This window comes from Polyodon spathula, chromosome 2 (genome assembly GCF_017654505.1).
Source record: "Polyodon spathula isolate WHYD16114869_AA chromosome 2, ASM1765450v1, whole genome shotgun sequence".
Lineage (NCBI taxonomy): Eukaryota > Metazoa > Chordata > Actinopteri > Acipenseriformes > Polyodontidae > Polyodon > Polyodon spathula.
In genome coordinates, this window is record NC_054535.1 from 85,774,566 (window position 1) to 85,790,464 (window position 15,899).

At 36.9% G+C, this 15,899-nt stretch overlaps 1 protein-coding gene across 2 annotated transcripts; it reads left to right on the plus strand.

Annotated features, from left to right (window-relative positions):
• The first annotated feature begins 6,621 nt into the window (after positions 1–6,621).
• LOC121302775 (protein fem-1 homolog C) lies at positions 6,622–14,907 on the plus strand. 2 transcript variants are annotated; one of them, XM_041232978.1, is made up of 3 exons: positions 6,622–7,139; positions 7,467–8,017; positions 12,121–14,907. In XM_041232978.1, the coding sequence occupies exons 2-3, from the start codon at positions 7,474–7,476 to the stop codon at positions 13,428–13,430; spliced, it is 1,854 nt and encodes a 617-aa protein (XP_041088912.1). In that variant the 5' UTR covers positions 6,622–7,139; positions 7,467–7,473; the 3' UTR covers positions 13,431–14,907. The 2 variants fall into 2 exon arrangements, with proteins under 2 accessions (XP_041088912.1, XP_041088921.1); XM_041232987.1 differs by having other exon boundaries at positions 6,622–6,773.
• The last annotated feature ends 992 nt before the right edge of the window (positions 14,908–15,899 follow it).

Sequence of the window (15,899 nt, forward strand, 5' to 3'; positions counted from 1 at the left end):
GGTCAGGTCGTTTTCCTCAGGTCTTTCCTATTCTATATTTGGGTCATATTCGATGCTGCTGTAAACGTTGTGCGCTCCAATATGCAATATGCAGAAAACCATAGCAATTGAAAATCAGTTTTTAAATGTAAAAACCTTTTGTTATTGCAGCTGCACAGCCAAAAACATGGGATGCATACCATATTGAACATTTACAATGCAAACATCACTTTTGTATAGCTACAATTGAAGTGAAACTAACTACTACAAATAGGATATGGAGGGCTTGTGTAAAATGGAAAATATCAAATGGAAAATGTTTATTGTAGAAAGAACAAAAGAGCCTGTTCTTAAAATGTTTACTCCAGTCTGTAATTTAATCCTATATTTCCAAGGTGAAAACCAATGTCGGTATTATAAAAATCATATTAACCAGAGTGTGCTTAAGAGACACCTTTCTAAAAATAGGAAACACAGACTGCAATAAACCCTTTGAGGATTAGACCTGCTTGTGTTAAAAAAAGATCAAGATTATAGGTTTATTCCACTATGGAAGTCTGGACAGGTTTCTCAATGTTTGAGGAATAAATCTAAACTTGTTCTCTTTGTACATTGTGTTTTCTTTCTTTCTACAATTAATGTTTCTGTTTTACTGTACATTTGAATACATTTTATACTGTACTTGCACAAAGGCTTTTTGTGGAATATGATATTTGCTATTTAAAATAACTAATAAACAAAACTGTTGTAGTTTTTTGAGGGTTAGTAAATGATATATTTAGCAATGTTATCAACCACATGCTTCTCTTACTCCCCAGGAAAATAATATTACATTTATAATCTGTTAATGCATCAGCTATGCTATGGGTGGAAGTCTTATAAAGCATGTGACTTTAGAATCAAAGAGCTGAAGAAGTGTGTCCAGCACTATGTTAGCACATAATGTGGACACTAGGAAAAACAGGATGCATTTTTCCTTAATGGCTAAGAGAACCACAAAGAAAACAGTCATGGTAACTACACCATATATTGTAGGACAATCTACATTTTTATGAATAGTTTTTGAAAATCTTTTTGTCTTTTTTCCCTTTCTTATCATTAATGAGATGAATAGGATAGACAGAAGCTATTTCTACACAAGTCGAGTTGTCCTGTTGATTAGATATATGCATTTTTTTTAAAATTTGGACATAGTATCTCATATTTGTGTGTACTGTAAATGGCAGCAAGAGATTATATTATTATTTATTTTCCCTCTAAAAAACTATGTGCATTCCTTGCCATGTTGTTTTTTTTTCAGTTTGATATATTATTAATTATATTACAGTATTAATAACAGAACCATCAGTAACTTGAAATGGTTGTTCACTATGACCTATATTCACTGCATGTCTATGTAAATAAGTAAAACAAACAGACAGGGTTCCTCCACCCCCAGATTCTGATATATTTTACAGTATGTTAAATAATGTGTGTGGCAGGTCAGACGCCCGCAGTGTAAAGATTGTGTATTGTGAATGAAAGTTAATTCCATCCCTGCCAGAACCCATGGGTTGGCCATTCCTAATTAGATGATTAAGTGCTAATTGGGGAATGTTTTTTTGACTCACAAGGTTAGGGCACAAATATGATATAGATGTTATGTGCATATCTCCTGTCCCACTGGGACAAGACAGAGGCACAAGCGAAATATCAAGAAACATTTTTGTTTTGTTTTTTTAAAGGAAATGTATTCAGTTGAACTCTGATATGTTGTCATGTGACTGAACCTTATATCCACAATACTTCTGTTGCCTGGACACATTACACACAGTAGACAATCGCTAATCTTAATCAGCTGGGAGTAGACCCTATTCTGATTAGGCTAGTGGGTACGTTTCTGTTATTCTACACATTTTTGTCTCTGTTGGGAGGAAAATACAAAGAAATAAAGTAATTTAAAAGTATGTCGGACACCGTACTTTACACACATGGGCACTGTTGTATTGCAGTATTATTTAACTGCAATTCTCCTGAGAGGAAATTCAGTTTCTAGAGCTGCTCTCACCATGCAATTCATTATGATGGCATGGTTTGGATTATAAAATAGTTTGGACTACCAGGATTTGGATTATTGAAAGCCTACTGTACTGTAGGTTCAATTGACAACTATTCTCATAGCATCACAGTAACTGTATATTCTTGTGGTAACCTTGAATGCATTAATTGTCGCTGTTAAACTCTTAAGCACAATATACATGAGTCATAGCCATGCGGATAAACAGTTTAATGGTTCACAAGCACTGGGGGAATATTTATTTATTTATTTTTTACTAAATGCATGAATACAAATGAGAAGAGGCTTGTTCAGGTGCAATAAACATTGCCTGAAACACATGAATTGATTGATGATGTTGACACAGAGTGCTGTTTATCTTTGGTCTCAAATATTTATTTTGATAAATGATGCCACTAATGAAGTATATGCACTTCAGTTGATTCTCAGCTACACTGAGTCTCACTGAAAATCCAGTTTCAAAAGTTCTATTAAAGCAGACTTAGATACTAGTCAAGATGACAAACTAAAGCTAATGCCTTCATCAGTGTTTTTCATCATTATACTTTGTGGAGTTTATTTGCCTTGATTGGCTGTTTCAACTTTTTTTTTTTTTTACTTTTTTAAGTACCTTAAAGAGATAACTGTCATATATAAATATCTGGTCTGGAATTGTTGGCATTCCAGCCACCTGGAAAGGCACATTCTAATCCGACATATAATGTCCATGTATAAATGGACATATGAACAAAGATGTATATATACCCAATATCAATACTGTGCTAGCATCTTGATTTTATAACTCAATGTCGATCAATGCTCCAATGTGTCATTATTATCACATGACTCGTGTTCTTATGCTTATGTGTTCTTTTTTTTTTTTTTTTTTTTTTTTTTACTGCTTTAGCACGGCTTTGTCCTATTTAATAAAATCACCAGATAATATAACTTTCAGGGCAGTCTCTGAGCAAGCCTGAATAAGCCTGTGCAACGTCAAATTTTTTTGTTGACTTTATGGAGCATGCAATTTATCCATGAACTCTGAAACAACAAAAACAATCTGCTTGTTATGCAGAAAGCATAGCCCCCCCATCCCAATGCAATACTGCTGCATAGTGCAAACAATCCCAATTAGGAGCTGGGCCCAGATCACTTAAACTCATATTATAGTCCCCCAAACAGTCTTTAGGTGAATATCTCATTGCAAATTCACCAAATCTATCAGCTCTCTGGAAAGACACATCATTATTATTACAGTTATTACATTGCAGTTACCATAGTATTGGTATCATTGTCACAGTTTTTTGCATGCATATATATATATATATATATATATATATATATATATATATATATATATATATATATATATATATATATATATTTCATTTGAAAATGAGTCATGTGTTGTTAGTATCTCAGCAAATTATTAGAATGCCATTGTGTGGGCTGTTGCCTTAACTCTTTTCAATGCTTTATCAGAGGGTGTTTGCTGAAGGTGGAAAAAAGATTTTCTACCTTGATTTACAGTTCTTCAAATGGTTGTATCCTGGTGGCAGAATGGAATTGATCATGCGGGCTGGTACAGGTCTATTCTTTAGACACAGTGACCTGTACACCACCTTCTAATAATCTTGTCTAGGGTTTGCCCTCTCTTTATTCCTTGGTTGATCTTCCTGATTTAATCTGGTATGGCTCCTGGTAACTCGTATTGATGTATTAAGCTGTTTGTAAATGATTTATAAATCGAGTAGAGAGAAGGTGACGGGAAAAAAAAGCAATTTGAATTAGTTTTCTGATCTTCTTGAAAAGAAAACACAGCATGCTCTTTGAAGAGTATTAGTAGAAGTAATGACAAATATGGTTTAGAGTCTCACCACCTGTCACAGAACCAGGGAGGGGCATTCACTTTGCGTAACAGTACAGTACAATGCATAAAGAAGTAGCAATAGCTTATCTGCGACTAAGGACTTAAACTAAAGGATTTATCTTTCCCTTGTGTAGCAACATGCCAGTCATCAGGGGAGCACAATGGCATGTTTTTTTATTATCACAATACGCTGAGAACTTCATGTGCTGTAAGGCTGGACAGACAGGACCAGACTAACGGTTGTGACACTGGTTTGGAATGTAGAGTGAAATCCTACAAATAATGTAGCAAGCATGTAAAAAATGCATCGCTGAAGTAACGCCCAAGGAGCGTGCCTGATTGTCTCACTGACTGATTAAATTCAAAGGCAGAAACTATTTTCATTCAGCTACAACCTTTGGACGGTCTGCTTTCTGATAGTGTAGCTATTTCTGCCTAGTCACTCAGCTGTGCCTGACTCTTTGGTCTTGTTGAAACACCACCTGCATTCTTGAGTGAGTTCACGTCTGTCCCTTTTATAGTTTCTGGTTGTCGTTCAGTTTGATACATTGATTAAAAATCCACCCATACTGTCTTAACTGATGAGGCAATGTAAAGTGTGTGTGTGTGCTGGCTGTTTAGGTGAGTTTTGTTTGAATATGAGACTGTTCCTTTAAATAGTAAATGCAAGCCTCCAACCACGTGCGTACTGTATGTACAGAAACCATGTACAACAATAAAATGTCATCAAGCTGCCAAACTACTTAGTTTGCACCTACACAATGATGTTTTGTACAGGTTAATGACTATGTGTAATACTGATGCCATGATCCGATGATAGAATGAAGGGATAAGCCATATAAAGATATGTTATTTAAGAACATAAGAAAGTTTACAAATGAGAGGTGGCCATTCTGCCCATCTTGCTCATTTGGTTGTTAGTAGCTTATTGATCCCAGAATCTCATCAAGCAGCTTCTTGAAGGATCTCAGGCTGTCAGCTTCAACAACATTACTGGGGAGTTGGTTCCAGACCCTCACAATTCTCTGTGTAAAAATAGTGCCTCCTATTTTCTGTTCTGAATGCCTCTTTGTCTAATCTCCATTTGTGACCCCTGGTCCTTGTTTCTTTTTTCAGGTAGAAAAAGTCCCTTGGGTCAACATTGTCAATACCTTTTAGAATTTGGAATGCTTGACTCAGGATATGTCTCTTTTTGTACATGTGAAATGTTTTTGGTCAGATATTCCTTCTTTATTTAACCATTACTTTGTTGCTTTAGACCACTAGACCATGTTAACCTCCCAAATTTCTCTTATAGTTTACCCACGCAGATTTGACTTGATAACCCGTAATAGCAATGGTAGTATTTAATCGTTTATTTAAAAACATGGAAAACAATGATTATCCTGTATGGAGAGTCCCACGTCTGTAACTCTCAATTTAGGTTTTCTAGATGAAAATAAAATGTAAACGTAAGTGTTACAACTTGCCCATGGCTCACCTATATCAATGCAATATCAATTATGTGAAATACAGCATTTTAGTTTCTGAACAAAATGTTTGTTGCCAGGGGACCTTTGCAAAAATACACTACAGTATTGTATATATTTATTGCCAAATTAAACTAATGTATGATGCAGTGTTTTAGACACAGAATATTTGTAAATCAGTCCTGCTGCAGAACAATCAATACTACAAAAGAGATTCAGACGTAATATATTACTGTCATCCAGAGAATGTTGCTCTTGGTGAGACACATTGTTTCAACAGATGAATAAAATAAAAAATTAAACAGATATATAAAAAAAGAAAACGCTACAGAACCATCCCTTGTAAACATGGAATAAACTATAAGCATATTTTAATCTTCTCAAAATAGTACATATAGCCTACACGTTGCACGCTGAACAACATTGCTTCTACAGTATATTTCATTCATCAAATTTCAATAGTGTTTTTTTGTTGTTGTTGCAAATATAGCTGTATATTGTTGTAGCCTACTTGCCATTCAGACAAGTTAAATGCAAATTAGGTTGCACTAGGCATTTCAGGAAGCGTTTTTATTCAGAATTGATAGAACAGGTGATTAAATCCTGCAGCTCATCATTAGTTTTCTTTCTCTAGCAGATCACGACACAGCCGCGTGTTTAGATTGTATTGGTAGAAGTTGAACAGCGTATTATCTGGTGTAGTGCAGGCTTTTAAATGAGTGCGTGGGTTACCTCTGAAACAGTTCACATGCATTGCACGAAAGCACTGTGAGATTTGCAACAATAACACATTTATTCCTGTGTTTTATCTAGAACTTGGAGTGTGGCATGTTAACTATAGGCTTGTAGAGTTTATTTTTGTCAATGAATATAAATTGTGTGTATGAAACTATACGTACAGGATATTCCATAAGAGACAAAAAAAAATCCACATGAAATAAAAATCAATCATTTGAAAGCATGTTTATGCTTTTTCTCTTTTTAATGAAAATAAACCTACTCGTGCTTCTTTTAGTGTGTTTCTGTGTAGCGTAGTTCCTCACTTTTTTAATTTTATTTTATACCCAGCCGCGATACATCCCAATTAAAAAGCTAAGGAGCAAGCGAAACCTAGCAATCTAGTCAGCTGGGAGAAGATTCGTCGCATTTCCTGCAAAAATAAAATTCTGATTGGATCTCAAAAACAGATAGTTCAGCTACCCGTGCGATTGGTTCTTTCTCCTGCCAATGCAGAGTTTCCTGTTCGGAGACCTGCCTTTAATGCTTAGTTCCAGTTGAAGTGAATTCAGGCGACATGGAGCCCTCTCGGGAAGTGGATGTGTTCACTTACATAGTTCTCTGATGTCAAATTATACAACTTTTAGCGTTCAATGTCTTGTAAACTTAAGAATTATTCTGGACTGGGTTTTGCTTGTTGTCGGTAAGAAAATAAACACGATATATTTTGGTGAAAAGAAGCAATAAATATCACCGTTTCGGTGTCGTTTGTAGCTTGAAACAGGAAATAGAAGCGGGGGAGCTACGGTAACAACCCTATGCGAAAACCAGTCTGGCCTCTTTTTTAAGCGAGAAGTAAAACTACAAAATATAAGGTCAGGGTTTTCTTAAACTTAAACGAAGCTGAGCACAATAGCTATAAAGAAAAGGACTCACGGGGCATGGGTCCCTCTCGCAAATAAAAACGGGAAGCAGTTTGTTGGGAGTGAATAGACGGCATCTACAGACTGGCCGCAGCCAGAACGACGACTAGACAAAGGAAAACGAAGAGATCTTGCTTAATCTGTTGGTGGGTCACTAGTAAAGCAAAAAAAAAAGTGAGCTGTGTTCACAGCAAAACAAAATGCAGTCAAGACCGACTCCGCATATTAATTTATAACGCTGTCTTAGAATTGAAATGCATTTCATCGTTTGTACTCTACATTAATGAACTTAATACTGCAAGGGTAGACGATATAGTTTTAAAAAACTATTTTACATTGACATGATTACGGGGCTGTCTGTTGAGAAATGAGAAATGCAAGTGTTAACTAGCGCTCCCATGTAAATAAACAATTACTTTACCAAATTAAGCATATACTTTTTTTCTTGTCATATTGGCTGTTATTGCTTTCAGGAATTAAATGGATCTAAAGACGGCGGTGTTCAACGCAGCCCGGGACGGCAAGCTGCGGCTGCTACAAAAACTGTTGGAGAACAAAGCTGAGGATGACATTTCAAAACTGATGGCAGAGAAAACAAATGGGGCCACACCGTTACTGATGGCAGCACGTTACGGGCACCTGGATTTAGTGGAGTACCTTTTGGAGTGCTGCAGGGCCCCAGTGGAAATCGGAGGGTCGGTAAACTTTGACGGGGAGACAATCGAAGGTGCCCCACCTCTGTGGGCAGCCTCAGCAGCTGGACACTTGAAGGTAGTGCAGTCCCTACTGGGCCACGGAGCCTCGGTAAACAACACAACCCTCACAAACTCGACGCCTTTGAGAGCCGCCTGTTTTGATGGACACCTGGAGATTGTGAGGTACCTGGTAGAGAATAAGGCGGACCTGGAAGTGGCAAATCGGCATGGGCACACTTGCCTCATGATTTCTTGTTACAAGGGACATCGGGAAATTGCACAATACATACTGGAGAAAGGGGCTGATGTCAATAGAAAAAGCGTAAAAGGTAAGCTACTGGTACAGGTCGTGACTCGCGTCATTCTGCATGACTAATTATACCCGGGGCAACATGAGTAAACTGTATACTATGTTTTTTCAATACCTAAACCTATTTTACGTATATATGCTTCATGTTGCCTATCAGTAACGTGCAGAGGACATTATAAAGGGCACGGACTCGCTGAGAGAAAAGGGCACTTTTCAATCATCGCAATACTGAGAAAGTGTACTTTTGGGGCATAATGGTAGGAACACTATTGTAAGTATTGTACTTAGACTGCGGGTCGAAAAATGCTAATGTCGTGTCCACATTTTTTACTGAATCCTTTTGACACAGCAGATGTCCAGCTATATTGCAATATGTTATTTAGTGATGCATATGAATAGACAAATTAAGAATACCAAAGTGTATTTAGCTAGAGACTATGTTGCTACTGTGTGTCCTTTACTAGGCAAATACGTGTGGTTATCTTTAAAACTTCTCATTGTCTAAATTATGTAATCACGATTTGCTACCTGGTTTAAAGTCTTGATTAGTTTTGCTATTTCCTGCCTTTTAGTCTGGATATTTTTCTAGAGCCCCCATCTTCGGTGCCAACGACTTCCTCTGTTGAAGACTGTCATACATGGCAAACTGCACAATGCTGCAGCAGGCATTCAGCCACCAGTTGCCACAGTTACCGACAGGCTAGATAGACATACTTTCAGCACAATTACTAATTTAAAAACCCTATGCAAAAACAAATGTTTTTGTGTTTTATATCGAGTACTAAGCTGTACAATACTGGCTACCACATATAATGGATTCAAGTCATTCCGTGTCAAATAAACAGTTTTGTTTTGTTTTACATGACTGCCTCCAGTTTGTCGCCTTATATACTGATGGATAGATTTGGAAACTCAATATTCCTGTCTCAGAACTGTTTGTCAATATATGTCCCATTTCAAGTTTAATGAATTTTGAAGTGTCCCCCCTCCCCCAACTTGTATTTATAGAAAACATATAATACTTATCTTTTACATTTGGCAAGTTTATCTGTGGAAGAAACTCTTATACACCTGGTTTGGTTCATACCCTGAGCACTTGCTGAGAACAAGCCAGGCCTCAGAGAGGTCAGATTGTGACAGGGTTTCTGGTGGTTGGCTGTTGACAACATGGTTCTTACTGTTGCGTGGAAATGCATTTAAGAGAAGCAGTTACTGGAATCTGTCCTAGTTTATAGTCAAATGCCTCTAACTGTGAAGGATAGGATTGGAATGATGTGCATTTTTTTGTATCGCCACATTTCCATCTAGGTTCTGGCTTGCAGTTGGAGTAAAATATAAATGTAAAATAGACAATGAACATTTGTTTTATTTGGACAGTCTTCATGACAAGTTTTATATAATTTTATATTTGAGCAAGAATTTGCTTAATGTAAACCCTCTAAATATTAACTAAGATGTGAAAGTTATTGCTTGCATGCCAAAGTGGATTGACTTTTTAATTTTTTTTAAACATTACCCTTTTTGAATCCAACTGAAAAGATAAGTATAGCAGATGACGTAACAGTTTTGCAAGACTAATGACCAGTTACTTAAAACTGCTCATTTCCAGATGCCTATTGAAATGAGGAAGTTGAGATCCAGTCTTTTGAAACTGCTCATGTTTGTATACTAGGTAGTGCTGACAATGGGGGAATTATGTAAACCATACTGTAGAGGAAGTAGTTGTTATTATGCTAAACAGGGATGTGCAATTTAAAAAAAATAAAAATGATAAAATTCTTCTCCAAGGGACAAAATGCCAGAAACATCTGCTTGCCCCTTTTCGTTGCACACAACACACCACACACACATAAAGTAGAATAACTTGTAGGATTTTGGTTTTATTTAACAGTGAACCCAATCAATCTGTTAGTGATTAACAGGGGTGGATCTGGCCTTATAGCTTGACTGGTTCACTAAATTCTTCAATATACACAAAAAGGTTCCACATGACCCTACCTCATCTCAACAAATGGTTTGGAACAGATTTCTAATATATTTAAGTAGCATACTAAGAGTACAACTATAATAAGTAATACTTGGGAGTTTTTCCAATATAAAAATAGCATCTGTCTGTTTTTTTATTATTATTATTATTATTATTTATTATTATTTTTCAGCCTTTCTCTAAGTTGAATCCATCTCCTGGTGTACAGGTGTTTTGTGGAAATCAGATTTTTCTTGACGTTCTTTTAGTTTTGTAATGGCTGAACCCCAGATGTTTAAAGGACTAACCTTTTAACTGTATAACCTGTCAAGTTTCTGTGCATTTTGTACAGTGTTTCTACCTAAACGCACACAGTACATTAGGGTCCATCAAATTCTGCAAAGAAAAAATGTTTTTTTCTTTTGCTTATTTTTATTATCTAACTTTATTTTAAAATGGTGTTCAACATTTTACAGCTATTTGTCGTGTTCAACATTTTACAGCTATTTGTCGTCATCTAACATCTTGTCCCATAATGGCTAAGTGGAACACTGCTGCAGCAGGGTGATCCTGGTTTCATACCCTGATGGCTTTCTAATTTTTTTAATTTTTTATTTGAGGGCAACATTCTTTCCCTGCACTACTCTCACTGAAAAATAAGTACATTCAGGAATTGCCATAAGATTTACAGTCTGTAAACATTTCATTTTTATCATTCTAAACATTTGTTTTAATAGTTTCACAAATCGATGGATTGTGCACGTCCAATAACTTGCTTCTGTTTTAAATATAGTAGAAAGTTATATAATATATACATTTAATATAGCATTGTGGTAAATGGCAAAAACTAGGTTAGCAACACTAAAATCGAAGGAGAAAAAAATCATTAAATTTTTTGCCAGGGAAAGTTTGTTTTCAAACAGTTTAAGTTTTTTTTTTTTTTTTTTTTAAACATCTCAACAAGTACACGCTTGACCACAAAGTAGACTCATTTTATAAATTACACAGCACAATTTTTTAATGACCTGCTAATACCTTTAACTTTACTAGATTGCTGCATTTAAATGTCAGGTTCATGTATTAAGAAAGCAATATCACTTATTCACTTATTTGCTAATTTGCAAAAAAATATAAATATCTTAAGTTTAAAAGATTATTTTGCCTTGCCAGAGGCTTTCTTGGCAGCCATTTCTGGGTTTCTTTGTAACCAATAGATCAGCTTATTCCACAGCTAGCCAATTGGAAATTATAGGAGTGGGACGTAAACACTTTTTAAAAAACAATGTTTGTGCTAGACTTGCGCAATTCAGTTTTTGGAAACTTGCGTGGCTGTCTAGAAATATACTCGGAGTGTTTTTGTAGCAACAGAATGAACATAAGAAAAATAAATAAAAACTACAGATGAATCCGCTTTATGTCATGATTGCCATGCAGGCATAATTCGTGATGTAAAGCAGGTCATGATATTCCGAGTTTCACGTTTGCCTATGAAAGCACATTACGAGTGCAAGGTGGGGAGGGGGGAGCGAGAACTGTGAAGAGCAGTAATACTGTACATTTAGTTGTTCTTTACATTTAAACAAATGCATATAGTTTACTACAGGACAAATACATTTTGTATTAATTGTAATGAAACAGTTTGTGTCTATCTAAAAAAGGCATGAATTGTCAAGTGATGAGACTTGTCAATATTTTTTTATTTTTTATTTTTATGTGCATTTGTATGATTGACTGTTAAATCTTGGTGACGTTGGTGTTTTGTAACTGAACTATATCCTGTTAAGACTGCCCACACTGCGTTTGACAGGCTGCGCAAAATATCATTTTATCAGCCGAGATGATTATTGGTTGTTAGTTTCATTGGAAGTTTAATTATATCCTGTGGTTACTTAATAAAGCCTGTCCATGCTGCATTTGACAGGCTGCACAAAATGTGACATTAAGCGGGTTTGTGAGACGATATTTAGCTTTGACTAGCAACATTCTATTTTTTTTATACAGTTTTTTGTATCAAGGTGTATATAGCAGAGTGTAATCAAATACTTAATTACATTCTCACAGGTCTTAAATGAACAATTGATATGCCAAAAAATCATTTCTGCTTGTCTATAAGCTGTGACTTGTATCCTGACCCCCTTTTTAAAATTATTTTACAGGAAATACAGCCTTGCATGACTGTGCAGAATCAGGAAGTCTGGAGATCATGAAAATGCTGCTAAAGTATGGTGCTAAAATGGAGAAGGATGGCTATGGGATGACCCCCTTGCTGTCAGCCAGTGTGACTGGCAACACAAACATTGTCGACTTCCTCACCCAGCACCCGCAGGCCAGTAAAATGGAAAGGATCAATGCTTTGGAGTTGCTGGGGGCCACTTTCGTGGACAAAAAGAGAGACCTTCTGGGGGCTCTAAAATACTGGAAGAGGGCCATGGATATGAGGTTCAGTGATGGCAACAACGTCCTCCACAAGCCAGAGCCAAAGCAACTGATCATGGCCTACGATTACACCAGGGAAGTGAACAGCGGTGACGAGCTCGACAACCTAATCGCAGACCCAGATGAGATGAGGATGCAGGCCCTGCTCATTCGAGAGCGCATCCTGGGGCCTTCTCATCCAGATACGTCTTACTACATTCGTTACAGGGGGGCTGTATACGCAGACTCTGGTAACTTCGAGAGGTGCATAAACCTGTGGAAGTATGCTCTGGACATGCAGCAGAGCAACCTGGACCCCCTGAGCCCAATGACAGCCAGCAGTCTGCTCTCATTTGCTGAACTCTTCTCCTTCATGCTACAAGATCGTGCCAAGGGGCTTTTGGGGACATCTGTGTCCTTTGACGACCTCATGGCCATCCTCTCCAAGAGTGTGTTGGAAATCGAGCGAGCTGTCAAGCAGACTCAGCCCCCTTCAGACCCGGCCCAGCTTAGCAAGGCACTGTCCATAATCCTGCACTTGGTTTGCTTACTAGAGAAGGTTCCTTGCAGTGCTGAGCAGGATCACTTCAAGAAGGAGACCATCTACAAGTTCCTCAAGCTTCACCCATGTGGGAAGAATGGCTACAGCCCTCTCCACCTGGCTGTGGACAGGAACACCACCTGCGTGGGGCGCTATCCGGTCTGCAAATTCCCCTCCTTCCAGGTCACCTCCATCCTATTGGAGTGCGGGGCAGACTTGAACTGCAGGGATGAGGACAACAACAGCCCTTTGCACATTGCCGCCTTCAACAATCACCCAGACATCATGAACCTCCTCATTTCCTCCGGGACCCACTTCGACAGCACCAACTCCTTCAAGCAGACTGCCTGTGACCTGCTAGATGAGAAGGAGGTGGCAAAGAATTTGATCCAGCCCATCAACCACACCACCTTGCAGTGTCTGGCAGCACGGGTCATAGTAAAGCACAGCCTTATTTATAGGGGACAGATTCCTCAGAAACTAGAGGCCTTTGTGTTGCTCCACAGATAACAATGTACAGTGCAAAGTGGTGGGTGATGCTGCCATACTTGAATGGGGTGTGAGGGTTGGCTGTGTATTTGTCCCTCCCTGAGCTCTTTGATTGTATTCACCAGTTTTCAATAAACTCAGATGACTTTGGTATGCTTTAATTCAGAAGTATTCTCCTCTATTCCATTTATAGATTGCATGCATTAGCATGAAAACGATCTGTAACATGGCATACATGTACAGTATATTGTACAAAAAACAGTTAAATTCCCTTTGATTGAAAATTACTATAATTCGTCCTATAGTGAGCCCTAAAAACATCTGCCAAAGTCCCATCTGCTTTAGTCTTGTTTGTTTCTATGCAAAATTTGTAGGGTCTTTGGGACTGGTTTAAAAATGTTTACTACTTTTGCTGGTGAATGAATTTTATGTATATTTGCATCTCTTGTAAAGCTTTGTATGCTCTTATTTCCCTTGCAGCATTTAATTCTTGTAAGGTTACATAAATTGTGGACCATTTTGTTTCCGCACCATGAAGCTTTATGGACTGGTTTAATGTTTGCAAATACCACAAGTGCTTTATCTTTTCTATGCACTGGCTTCAGTATGTGACTGTTCTGTGTTTGCTCTACTCCATGCAGTAACAAGCATTTTTTTCTTCATTGGGAGTGCTTGCCATGCAAAGAACAATTTTTTTTTTTTTTCCTCATCAATCCACGGTTGTGATAATGACACTTTTTTTTTTTTGTGCGTGTAGGGCTGTTTTAATGACAGGTGACTTATCATACACTGCTGAGTTTGAGTTGAATACAAAAGTAAGCTATTTATCATGCCACCCACCAGTTTTATTCAGCAAAGACAAAGTGCAAATTTTATTCTGTAAATTGAGGGATAATGTGTTTTTTGTGTGTAGTGTTATAATTACAGGCTGCATTTTTTGTTCCATTTGTCTCTGAAGACTATAATTACAGTAAAGAACACGCTCAACTTACATTTAAATATAATGCTAAACATTGTAAAAAGGAAGCTAGATTTTTTTTTTTTTTTTTGCATTTCCCATTAAGTGCTGCATTTGCCAGAATACACATGTAAACCGCATCGGTATGAAGGGTTTATCTGGCATTACTGGAGCATATTATCAGTATTCTGTTTGAAAGAATAACTGTAATGGAATTTGTCATGTATTTTAAGATTAAGAGGAGTTTAAGTTCCTGTAGAAGTGTTACTATTGTGTTCATTTCACTGTTGACATAACAAAATCATAGATGCCCTGCTAAAATGTAAGGTTGTTTTTGAGTGTGAATCATGTTTGTAGGTCAGCTTTGTTCTTGCGGAAGAAAGGGCTTTTCAGATTTAATAAGGATTGACACTACAAGTTAAACCAGTTCAGGAAATAACTAACTCGGCACTTTATTTTTATGGCATATATGATTTACTGGCATATCAGCCCTGTTGATGTCTTAAACAAAATGTTCACAATAAAACATGTTGCACTTGCTTTTCCTTGAAGTGTGAGATTTGTGTTCTACTTGTATATTAAAAAAAAAAGTCCATTGCACAGTACATGATACAAAGAAAAGGAACAATCCATGTATGTGACTTAAACTCCGGAAATCCCAAACCCCACCCCTTCTATAAATAAAAACAGAAACATTTCCTTCAGAAATTGTAGACCCTTTACCTTATAAATATCTTGGTATCTCTGAATACATAATCATCTCTTAAAAATATGCAAAATATTTTAATGAGCAATACTTCTCAGAATTAGAGACACACTAAAGTGTTCTCCCCATTTTTATTTATTTATTTTTTAAATATAGAAAAGCTGTACAACTGGAGATGGGAATTTGTTGCCAGATAACCTCACTCAAGACTACTTGCTCACAAAATGTTGGTATCCCTGAGTAGATAATTGCCTCCTCTTTCTAAAAATACGCTAACTATTTTAATTTACTGACAATGCTGTATGATTGGGTGGAGCATTTGTTCTCAGTTTTACTTCGTGGTGACTGCGAAGCTTGGTACAGTATTCAATGCAGTTCCTAGCCAGAAACCTGTTTTGAGGGTAAAATGAAGAAAACATTTCATACCTGCCATTGGAAGTAAGTAGATTATATCTGGGGCACTACAGCACTTGTTGGACAGGCTGCTCACAATATTTTACATAATTTTAAAGAGAAGATGATTTTATTTTTATGGATACTAAGATATTTAGTGAGCCAGTAGTCTGAGTGATGTTGACTGGCAACAGACTCCCTATTCCCCAGTTTTATTGCTTACCAAGAAAAGGAGAACATTTGGTAACTATTGTACTTGTGAGATAAATTGCTGATTCAAATCTTTTGCATACTTTTAAAGAGGAGATGATTACCTATTCAGGGGTATTTAGTAAGTAAGGGGTCATATTATATAGATAATATGTTCTGACTATGCACCCCACAATTATCCCACAAATATACTTGAGGTTTTTTTTTAAAAATTGTTATAATC

Bases quoted from the DNA above. Each gene is read 5' to 3' on its own strand.
- LOC121302775 (XM_041232978.1), top strand. From the start codon at position 7,474: ATGGATCTAAAGACGGCGGTGTTCAACGCAGCCCGGGACGGCAAGCTG. The intron at 8,018-12,120 runs GTAAGCTACTGG...ATTATTTTACAG, and splicing joins CAATAGAAAAAGCGTAAAAG to GAAATACAGCCTTGCATGAC.